The following is a 12284-nucleotide window of genomic DNA, read 5'->3' as shown; positions in this document are numbered from 1 at the left end:
AATGGCGCGGACACCGAAACACACCAATAATTTAGTTTGTTCTGGTCAGGTTTCAAACTAAAATGTTTGTTGTTTTTTCTCCAAACAAAATATTAGTTAAATTAACTGCCCTATTTGTTGTACTAACTCAATATTTTTCTTTGTTCATCTGAATCAAAACAAACCGAAAGTAAATGCAACCCGAACTTTTAGTACAATTTACCAAGTTTTCTTCCCCATTCAAACTATAGTCATATTGCAAACCTTGTGAAACAGCGCACAGCTTAGGTTTTCTGATTACAAATTTTGAATTCTGGACATATTTCCTCACAAAATATGGCCATAATGCAAGAATTTAAAATCCTATAAAATAGGCGCTAACTTGAATACTGGGCCATTATCTTGGATTTTGGACCGCTATCTTGGATACTCTGGTGGACTCCGAACATATTTCTCATAGTGGAGCGGATCTGGTTGGATGGTAAGAAGACTTGACTATCACACCGAGGACCTGGGATCTATTTCCACTCCCGACAAACTCACAAAATGTGGTTTCTTCCTTCGGAAGGGAAGTAAAGCGTGGGTCCCGAGAAGAATTAGCCTAGGGCTAAAATCTCTTTTATACAGATAAAAAAAAAAAAATATTTCCCATACCAAATACACTTATTTTACATAGTTTTAGAGCTCAAAATTCCTTAAAACAGCCGCCATCTTCTGTTGACGCGATCAAATTCTTATTTTTCCGTTCAACGTTGACCCATCCTGCTATAAATTAACACCTTAGGAATCTGGAATGGTACGATTTGATGAGATCGCTTTAGTTTTGTCTATATTTTGTTCTCTTTCATATATGAGAACTTAGACATATTCGTCACTGTTGCTCATACCTAACGTTTATCAGGCCATTAAACAAAGTCACGATTTAATTTTTCACATGAACGTTGGTTCTGCTACACAACAGCTAGTCTCTAATGTGATCTAAGGCTATTTTCTTGCTAACCGTTCATTAGATTATTTAAAAATCTGCGATCTGATGTGTCGTATGTATGGCTTTGGTTCAGTTTTATATTTGGTAATTTGCGGTGGGATATTCGGATCTGATTCCATGACATTACCGTATGTCCCAATTACGGTCTGAGATTATTTTATTGCTATTTCTTCACCTTTACCTAATCACCGCCATTTGATATATCGCATGTATGGGTTTGATTCACTTTAACTACTTTCGAAGCCACAGCTGAACCCGCAACACTACCGGGAATCTAATGTGGTCTAACCCTATTTTTCCATCAAGTTGTCGATAAGTCGTGAACTCGTGATTTGATGTACCGCATCCATGGGTTTGGTTAAATTATACATTTTACTACCCGGATCTGATTCCGGGTAGCTACCGGCTGAACCAAATATGGTCTGACACTATTGATGAACAGTCTGTTCATCAGGTTATCGCAAAAGCCACGATTTGATGTGTCACATGCCTGGATTTGGATTACTTTTACATTTGGCCTCTTCCGGCCACTCAAAACCGATTCCGAAACACTTGCTTGCCGTTAATTAGGTAATCTACAAAGCCGCTATTTTATGTAACGCATGCACGGGTTTGTTTCTCTTTCATATTTGACCACTTCGACGGGAACCCCGGAACCGGTTCCGGAACACTACTGGTTCAGATATGGTCTGAGATGATTTTCCTGCTCATTGTCCATCAGGTAATCGAAAATGCCGTGGTTTGATGTGTCGCATGCATGAGTTTGGTTCAATTGTATATTGTGCCACTTCCAGCGGGACGTCTAGAACCGGTTCCAGAACACTACCGGTTCAGATATGGTCCGAGACTATTTTCCTGCTTACCGCTCATCAGGTTATCAAAAATGCCGTTGTTTAATGTGTCGCATGCATAGGTTTGGTTCAATTGAATGTTTTACCACTTCCAGCGGGACGCCTAGAACCGGTTCCAGAACACCACTGGTTCAGATATGGTGTGAGATGATTTTCCTGCTCATTGTCCATCAGGCCATCAGAAATGCAGTGGTTTGATGTGTCGCATGTATGGGTTTGTTTCAATTGTTTATTTGGCCACTTCCAGAGGGACGCCTAGAACCGGTTCCGGAACACTACCGGTTCAGATATGGTCTGAGACTATTTTCTTGCTTACCGCTCATCAGGTAATCGAAAATGCCGTGGTTTGATGTGTCGCATGCCTGGGTTTGGTTCACTTTTTTAATTGGCCACTTCCGACATGACATCCGGAACCGGTTCCGGAACACTACCCGTTCAAACATGGTCTGAAACTATTTTCCTGCTAACCATTCAACTGGTTTTCGAAAAAGCCGCTATTTGACGTGTCGCATGCATTGGTTTGGTTTACTTTCTTATTTGGCCACTTCCGGCGGGACACCCGGAACCGGTTCCGGAACACCACCGGTTCAGATGTAGTCAGAGATTATTTTCCTACTTTCCGTTCATCAGATAATCGAAAATGTCGTGGTTTGATGGGTCGCATGCATGGGTTTGTTGCATTTTCATATCAGGCCCCTTTCTGGGGTACCGGTCCGGAACACCTAAATGGTCATAACTCCGGAACGGCTGGACCGATCTGAACCATTTTCAATAGGAAACAATGGGACAATGTACCCCGTCGAATAAACCATCGGTCGTTGAAATCGGTTCATATTTACTATTTAAAAATGAGGTGACCTTTTTGTACACATACACACACACACACATACATACACACACACACACATACATACACACAGACATCATCTCAATTCGTCGAGCTGAGTCTATTGGTATATAACACTTGACCCCTCCGGAGGCTCTATCAAATTTTCGTTTTTGGAGTGAACATATAGCCTTTCGGTACACCTTGGTGTACGAGAAAGGCAAAAACATACATTAATTCGCCAAATCAGACCATTTCATGTTATTGTCCAATCAATTCAGCAAATTCAAGGTAAAAGCTCCGCGGCTATTGACACCCTTGAAAGCAATTACGTACAGTAGTGCTACAGAGTATAGCATGGCACTTGAATTGAAATATACGTCGCAAAAACGTTGAGATCAATTCCAAATTGGCAGCCGTATCAAAATCACACCATCGCGTCTCGCTTCGTCAGAGGCTAGTTAGGCAAGTTCTTCTGTCGACAGGCACAAAGAGCATCAATACCAAGAGCGCGTAAATTAAACTGGTATCTACAATGGTTCCTCTTTGTAAATGAACCAGTGATCCGTAACGCTTTCAAGTTTTAAATGGGCATTTTACCAAGTACGTTTGGCGTAATTCTCATGCAACCAATAACTCATATTTGATTCGATGTTTGTCTGTTTTGTTGGTCTAACCAAGTTTATTTCGTTTCTCGTTGTAGATTTGTCGGGGTGCCGACCTTGTGATAGAAATTCCCGGCAACCTCGGCCAGGATGGATCGTACTACCGTCTCGATTACTACCCACCGGTTGGAAATCCAGCTCCAAACGCAACAATCGCATCCCGGGACGTCGGAGATGAGATTCAGTTCTCCAACGGACTGCCCGGAACGAGGTACAACTTTTGGCTGTACTACACCAATTCGACACACCATGACTGGCTCACGTGGACCGTGTCGATAACGACGGCGCCAGATCCACCGTCCAACCTTTCGGTTGCGGTCCGGTCTGGCAAGAATGCCATCATCAACTGGAGTCCGCCATCGCAGGGTAACTACTCTGCCTTCAAGCTGAAAATCCTCGGCCTGTCGGACAACTTTGCCACCAATCAAACCGTTGCCGTCGAGGACAATCAGTTTCAGCACGTGCTCAGAGATCTGACACCGGGTGCGACCTATCAGGTCCAAGCCTACACCGTATTCGATGGCAAGGAGTCCGTTGCCTACACTAGTCGCAACTTCACGACAAGTGAGTAGTCACCTTTTTCCAATTTCTGCAACATTCACATTTTTTGGGGTGCAGTGGTACACAACTAACCTAGTTTTTCTGTAGCGTGGTGAAAGGATATATAACAACCGATAACTAACTTCGCCATAACTCTCATTTAGCCATCAAGGTTAATTCAGAATACCGGACAAAGCAGATAAGCGTTTCTGCAGCGTGACACATGGATTGGATAGTGCAGTCACCAAGATGAACCCGGACAGACAGCAAACCTCTTCAACGGACAGCGGATATTTCAATTGAAATGCTTATGCACAAAGTTATTTACTCCACAATAAAATATGCGTACCACGTCGTAAACTCATATAACGTATAAAACGCCCATTCACATTCACTTGGCTATAATGTCTGTTTCTGTTTCTTTTTTTCCCCTTTTCTAATCCATAATGGGTTGGTTATGCTAACACTAACACATCACTCACACTTTGGGGACAAACAACTTTTTTCCGCAGAACGCTATCGGCACAAAGATCTGTTGGACATAAAGATTCTGCGAGGTAATAGTAGTTGCTAATCAAACTGCATGTCTGTCTATATAGCACAGTGATCGTCAAGTGCCGTCGCGTCGCGTCGTCGTCGTGGCGATAATGACGCGCGCGCTGATGGCATTTGTATACGCACTCCAATTTAATAACAATGGAATGGAATTTTTACAGTTGTTGCTTGCATGCATAATGTTGTTCGATGCCGGTGCTGATCTGTAACGCAGGATTGTTATAGTGCATAGAATGGTTTGTTGATCCTCTTCGGTTGAATAAGTGCTAATTAGTTTAAAATAAATAGACAAATTTCGACTATTATTTAAAAATGTTTGAAGCAGAAATAAAATCATCAAACTAGACATGAATTCGACGAAATTTCAAAGATACTTCACACCAAGTTTTCCAATCGACTTGTTTGCTTATTTGACCACACTTTTGAATGCAATATTTTTTTCGAAATTGAAATGATGATGCTTGAATAACTTACTTAGAATTACATTTTCTGTTAGTGTCAATTGTGTCATATAGTGAACAAATGTGCGATCAGGATATCAAACTACAACTGACAGTTAACCAAGTTTTTTTATCTGTGTTCACAAGAATTTTAGCCCTAGGCTAGTTCATCTCGGGTTTACCAAGTTCTATTCGAACGTCGTAAAGAGTATAGGCATTATAGTAAGGGAAATGTATAACCTGATTGAAAACGAAACAATTGTTTAAAATTCGAAGAATCCAATGGAGACGCATGGTACCCGGTGTTAATTACTATTGCGAAATTGACCACTGCTGGAGGCGGAATCCAATAAAATGAAAATTTGGCGGCAAAAAAAAATGATGGAATAAAGATGGAAGTGAATCGTGAAATTAAGCTCCCTGATATTTTCAGATTTTTAGGGATCTCTGTGGAACATCCCAGTCAAAGAACACACTACTGACTGAAACTGAAGATACTATCACACAGGGTCAAATATTTGACCAAAAACAAATCTCTGCTCAAACGTCTGGTTTGACTCGATCTAATTTTCAGCAGTGTCGAACAGATGCTTATTCTTTGGTTCACACCCTGTCAAATATTTCATCTCGTGTACTCGGAACTTTTGCAAACGCGAATTAAGTGTGTACATAGGATTGTTAGCCGGGCACTTCCCATCTCGACATTTTCTATTGAAGGTCACCCGTAAAACATGAAAAAGTTTTATCTGTCGTATATTGAGCTAGAAAATCGAAAGATAAAGAGTAGTTCTTTTAAATGAGAAGTTGCTTTTTTGGGAAACCTATGAGTTGCGGAGAGCCAAAGTTGAGAAATTTGTATGGAAATTTCACTTTTTTGGGCTCCGTCCCGAAAGGGTTATAAAGCAACTGGGTCTCTCTCACAATAGATCAATCACAGTAGATATATACCCCTACAGGTAGGGATCTCTGGAGAAAAAAAAAATAGTGATGCATAATTAAAATACACAGAATTTCAAAATTGGTGTGTGAAAACTATTTAAGGTAAAACTGGAAGCATTTCCTCTTTTTTTTGGTTTTTGATAAAATTGATTAAATAACGAAGCAATATTTTCAAAATCGGTTTTCGTACACATGTAAAGTATGCCTAGAGTAGTCGTTTCTAGTATAGGACTGCTAGTTTTTGTATGAGCTTCTTGGAAATCTGGAAATCTAAACGAGATATAGCGCAGCTCTTAATGGGCGAAGGAATTTCCAATAAACTGTTCGACTAACACTCGAGATTAGTCTTAACAAATTAGACTACGAATTTATTTTCTTGGTTTTAACATTTCGATCCCAATTTGGATCGTCATCAGGGATAAATGGCGGATAACGTAAACAGTAAAGACGATTAATGTTAAAGAGCTTGTTAGTAAGTGTTATACTGAATTGTGGGCGAAAAACATAGGACAGTGGAGGCTAGAGTGGTTCAACGTTGTAATGAAAAAAAAATCAAATTTGATCGCATCACCCCGGAACAAAGCTTTTTCAATCTGTATTAGCGTCCAAAACAACTGTGCAAAATTTGGAAGCGATTGGTTGGGTCCCCGTATTCCGCATTGCGATTGAAATTTGTATGGAAGGTAGTATTGGGGCCCATATAGCCGAGGCGGTAAACGCACGGGTATTCAGCATGACCATGCTGAGGGTGACGGGTTCGATTCCCGGTCGGTCCAGGATCTTTTCGTAAAGGAAATTTCCTTGACTTCCCTGGGCATAGAGTATCTTCGTGCCTGCCACACGATATACACATGCAAAATGGTCATTGGCAGAGGAAGCTCTCAGTTAATAACTGTGGAAGTGCTCATAGAACACTGACTGAACACTCACAGAAGCTGAGAAGCAGGCTTTGTCCCAGTGAGGACGTTACGCCAAGAAGAAGAAGAAGAAGTAGTATGGGGACACGTACTTTTTTGCATTTTATTCATAAGTTAAATTCTTCTGTCTAATACCATGTAACTAATGACGTTAAAGTATAGCCTAGGATATGTCGAAAAACTTTGTCGAAGACTGCAAAGTGATCCGACGCTTGTGGAAAGAGTTATTAGCTTGGCAACTTAGGCCAAAAATTGAGACTTTATTATTGATGTTATTCCTTTACATGTTAAATGTTAAGCACCACTATACGTTATAACTTTTTTCACAAGTGTCGGATCACTTTATTGCGTTTTTGGCAAAGTTTTTCGGCATATCCTAGGCTATACTTCAACGTCATTAGTTAGATAGTTTTAGACAAAAAAAATCGATTCAGGAGAAAAATACAAAAAAGCACGTTTTCCCATACTAAATTCCATATAAATTTCAATCGCAATGCGGAATACGGGGTCGCAACCAATCGCTTCCAAATTTCGCACAGTTATTTTGGACGCCAAAAGGAATCGAAAAACCTTTATTCCAAAAAATCGACTTTGTTGACCCAGTCTAGTGGAGGTGTACAGATGGCAGTACTAGATTACCAAACCGACTTCCCAACGACAAAATTAAGACAATACTACAGGCTGAATCAGTGTTGGTAAAAACTCAAATTCTCAAAGCTCATGGTTGAGTTGTTTGTTTCACGCGCGATTCTTGACTCGCCAAACTCACCGCCGAAAAAAACATGCATGAGTAGACTCGTGATTTGACTCATTGCTTTATTTCTTGGTGTTCTTATTATTTACATTGAAGTTTTTAGGATTATATGATAGAATAAAAGCAAATCTAGCGTACAACAACATTGAATGCCGTTTAAATTGAATGGGATTCGTTTTACAAGCAAACGAGATTACGGCACTTGACTCGTGAGAGCGAGATTTTGCATAAAAATCTCGTGCGTGAGAAAATGATTCAGAATTGCGCGCAAGTTTGCTCACGCAGGAGCGGTTCATGAGTGTGCTTTGAGTATGATTTTACCAACACTGGGCTGAATGTTTTTGGACAGCTACCAATCATTGGAGATAAATCCCTGACGAAAATCCGGGATCGAAACGTTGGAGCCAAGAAATTAAATTCGTAGGCCAATTTATTAAGACTGCAAGCCAGACCAAAAGTTTCGCAGTCGAAAATCGCAAGATACTCGTTAGTTTTAGATGAAGCAGTGTACAAAAAAGAGAAGATTTTGTTTTTAAATCATAGATAGATTTCTTCATGCAGTTTTCAATAAAAAAAAATGAATAAATTCTAGGTCAATGGCACCAGCAGCCTCAGAGGGGCGCCGGAAAGGCCTAAGGCTAGAAGAAAATAGGCTGATGCTGAAATTTTATTGAAGATTTAACTATTTTCAGTATTTGAGATTGATTAAATGTTTTTACGTTTTTCCGTCTTCTCATCAGATTTACTTTGAGCATTACCCATGATGTTACCTGGGAGTTCTCTTATTTTATTTCGAGAAACTATTTTAGTTTTTAACCGTTATGTGTCCAATATTTTTTTGCTTTTTACACCGTGCTTTTCAAATGGGTGCAGAATACCCGGGTACCCTGTCGGCCACATAAGGGCTAATGAGCAACGCAAAAACAATATGCCTTCAAAATTCTAGTGAAAGTTTTATAAAGAAGTCCTAAATATTCACACCAGTGAATCTCTTGAAGCTATTTGCAACGATTTTCTTCGCATTCATTGATTTTTTTTTAATACTTTAGAAATTCAGGAAGTTATCTATGGATTTTTTTTTCAGAAATTTTTCCAAAGGATTCCTTCTGAAATTGCTCTAAGGGTTTATTTTTATTAAAAAAAAACTTCAATAGTCGAGTCAAGGAAATTCTGGAAATTTTCTTTTAAAAAATCTTTAAGTGATGAATTTGTGAATTTCTTCAAAAATTCCCTCCAGAGATTTCTTCACAAATGCCTGAGAGAATTCCTTCAGAAATTCTTTCACTATTTGTAAAGAAAATCGTCTATAAATTCCTTTAGTATTTTGACTAAAGTTTCTTTCAGGGAGTCTTCTACAGAGCCCTTTAGAAAGAAGAAAGCTACAATATCGCTTAGAAATCCTTGCATTGCTTCCTTCTGAAATTGTTCCATGTTGTTGCTCCATAAATTTCTGCTAGAATTACCTTAGAAAACCTATCATACATTGCCTCATAAATGCCTTCAGAAAACCATAAATTTGGAATTCTTTCAAAAACTTGTCAAGGTATTCCGTTGGAAAATCTGATAATGACTTTATACATTTTTTTTGCAAAGAATTTATTTGAAAGCCTTTTATGGATTCCTTCAGACTTTTTTCAGAATATTTTTCATAAAATCTCCTAGGGATTTTTTTAGAATATTCTCAAGAAATTCGATAAATAACTTTCGCAGGGATTTCTTCAAAAATCTTCCAAGTATTCTTTCTGAAATTCTTCCAAAGGTTCTGTACACATATTCTTACAGGCAGTCCTTCAGGCCTTTCTTCACGAACTACTGGAGGAGTTCCTGCAAAAATTCCGTTGGAAATTCTTGCTGAAATGTCTCCCAGATTTCCACATGGACCGGATTTTCCAATAAACTGGATATCCCAGCAGAATTCTTCATAATTTTATTCGGTAATTCCAACAGAAATTCTACCAAAGATTTCAACAAATACTCATATAGAAATTTCTTCAGGAATTCCTCCTGGTATTTATCCATGTTCATGGTTTGTCTGATAATAACTGAAAATTTTCTTACAAATCTTCTGCGAAGTGTTTTGATTATACTTCAGAAGAAACCACTGGTAAAGTAGTTGGAAAATTCTGGTAAAGCCAATTTAACTAATCGCCGAAAGTTGGTAAAATGAATCGATTGAGGTTTCCTGAAAACACCTGAAACTCAATTAAGTATTTTTAAAACAATTTTAAGTTGATTAAAAAATCCAGAAAAGAAAAGAAATTCAAAAAGGCTGTAATTTGTCTAGACGAAATTTATGATTCCTTGCATAAATTTCTTAGAGACATCTTACATCATTTTTAATTTTCTTTTAAAAATGTAACTTCTAATTATTGTGCTGGTCCTAGTGAAATTCTTGAAATGTAAAAAGTATTCGTAAATATACTCGTAAAAAGAAATATTTTTTGTAATTTTTTGGGCGGCTAACATTAGGCCATATGAATAAAACTGAGTAAATACTCTTTACTCAGATCTCTGTGAAGATTCAAGATTTGTTCCACGGCTTCACATAGATTTAGTAAAGAGTATTCTAAATATTATTCATATGGCCTATTGAAATTCCTTTAAAAAACACGAATGAAAAACACTATAAGAAAATAAAAAAAAATCAGAGGAAATTTGTTTCTTCGAAACGCCAAAATCCTACTTAAAAAAACTTTGAAAAATTAAAATGAAACTACACGCTTTTGCAAATTGACAATGTCCAATTATTGTGGGACGCCAATCTGGATGCTGGCCAAGGGCGCCATGAGCTTCTGAAGGCATTTTTGGTGAGGTTCACGATCGCAAAAAAAAATCTATCAAGACTTACTGGTCACAAAGTTTCTGAAGATATTTCAGAAAGAAATACAGGAAAATGCTAAGCTTTGCCTATCTCAAGTTTTTTTTTGGAAAACATTCAGGAAATTTGGTGAGCATTTCCTCCATGACATGACATGGCGCGAAACTGTTGAACAAATTATCTCAGACTAGTTATTTCGAATCCATGCAAAAAAAATATGCATATAAGAAGTTAGACCAAAATGGACGTTCTTAAGAATATTGTTGTAAAATTTGCAAACATTTCTTGTCATTCTTGATGACATTTCTTGCCACATCCCTGGAGTCAATCTTAACCAATTTTCAGAGAAAGTTTGCAAACGCAGCTTTGGAATACCCTAACAGCTCATCGAAACTGTTATTATGGAAAAATGTTGGAACTCTGTTTTGTGATTTTGAACTTTCAGAAGGAATTTCTGAGCAGGTGGAGTTAAAATGTGCTTGGAAAATTTAAAAAAAAAAACCTTTTGAAAATATTGCGATAAAGGTTTTGGTAATATCTTTGGATTTTTTGTTACTTTAAACTTCTTAAGAACATCATGTATTGGTAAATAAGTATAAAATAATATATAATAATACTATAATAAATAACAAAAAATATCCCAGATTTCGATGATCAACTTCATAAGCACTAAAGTTAAAATAACTTCCAAACTAGCGAAAAAGCATTATAAGTATACTAACACTTACATAAAACATTTACTCCTACGTGTATTTTCTTGATTAATTTTTACTATGCACTACACGTTTCTGCGATAGATCAGCAAGGTGTCAACGAACTAACTTCATGCATAACTTTACCCAAAATTGTCCTTCTCTTTCTATACTAATCTCACTTCTACTATTTCCACAGAACCCAACACTCCGGGGAAATTCATTGTGTGGTTCCGCAATGAAACCACTCTGCTGGTACTGTGGCAACCACCATACCCCGCTGGAATCTACACACACTACAAGGTATCCATCGAGCCACCGGATGCCCTGGGCAGTGTGTTGTACGTCCAGAAGGAAGGCGAACCCCCCGGACCTGCCCAGGCGGCCTTCAAAGGACTGGTGCCGGGTCGGGCCTACAACATCTCGGTACAGACAATGTCCGAGGACGAAATCTCTCTGCCCACGACGGCACAGTACAGAACGGTTCCGCTGAGGCCACTCAATGTCACCTTCGATAAGAAAACCATAACGGAGAATGCCTTCAAAGTCATGTGGGAAGCGCCCAAAGGCATCAGTGAGTTCGACAAGTATCAAGTCTCAGTGGCGGCAGCGCGACGCCAGATTCAAGTGATGCGAAACGACAATGAGAATATGGCATGGCTGGAGTTTAAAGACAGTTTAGAGCCTGGTAAAACTTATCAGGTGGTAGTTAAGACCTTGTCCGGTAAGGTCACTTCTTGGCCCGCTACCGGTGAAGTCACCCTTAAACCATTGCCAGTGAAGAATCTCTACTCTTATACGGATAGTAAAACAGGTATAATAACGATAACATGGAGTCCAGACGAAGCTAGTACCCAAGATGAGTACAAAATCAGCTACCATGAACTTGGTACTATCAATGGTGATTCTAGTACGATGAATACGGATAAGACAACTTTTGCCCTTGAATCTCTGCTGCCGGGACGAAATTATTCCATAACTGTGCAGGCCATTTCCAAGAAGATGGAATCCAATGAAACGACAATCTACGTAGTGACAAGGCCCTCGTCGCCGATCATCGAGGATCTGAAATCGATCCGCGAAGGTTTGAACATTAGTTGGAAGAGCGACGTTAACTCCCGGCAGGAAAAGTACGAGGTTACTTACACCCGTAACGATACCAACGATGGAAAAACAGTACTTACCACCGAATCTAGGCTAGTATTTACCAATCTCTACCCAGGGGCTGGCTACGAAGTTAAGGTGTTCGCTGTAAGTCATGGACTTAGGAGTGAACCGCATTCGTACTTCCAGGCAGTTTGTAAGTATAGTTCATAATTT

At 38.9% G+C, this 12284-nt stretch overlaps 1 protein-coding gene across 11 annotated transcripts in view; it reads left to right on the top strand.

The window, feature by feature from the left end:
• The window catches only part of LOC109406135 (tyrosine-protein phosphatase 10D), a 131216-nt gene that overhangs the window by 98416 nt on the left and 20516 nt on the right, over positions 1–12284 (top strand). For 6 of the 11 annotated variants that reach the window (XM_029862590.2, XM_029862592.2, XM_062842400.1 and 3 more), the window contains exons 2-4: positions 3348–3873; positions 4362–4406; positions 11164–12264. In XM_029862590.2, the coding sequence (XP_029718450.2) occupies positions 3348–3873; positions 4362–4406; positions 11164–12264 (1672 nt within the window). The remainder of the gene's footprint in view (positions 1–3347; positions 3874–4361; positions 4407–11163; positions 12265–12284) is intronic. The other 5 variants (XM_019674367.3, XM_062842402.1, XM_062842403.1 and 2 more) reach the window with 1 other exon arrangement.

This window comes from Aedes albopictus, chromosome 3 (assembly GCF_035046485.1).
Source record: "Aedes albopictus strain Foshan chromosome 3, AalbF5, whole genome shotgun sequence".
Lineage (NCBI taxonomy): Eukaryota > Metazoa > Arthropoda > Insecta > Diptera > Culicidae > Aedes > Aedes albopictus.
Note: the sequence above shows the minus strand (reverse complement) of the source record. Positions and strands in the feature narration are given on the sequence as shown.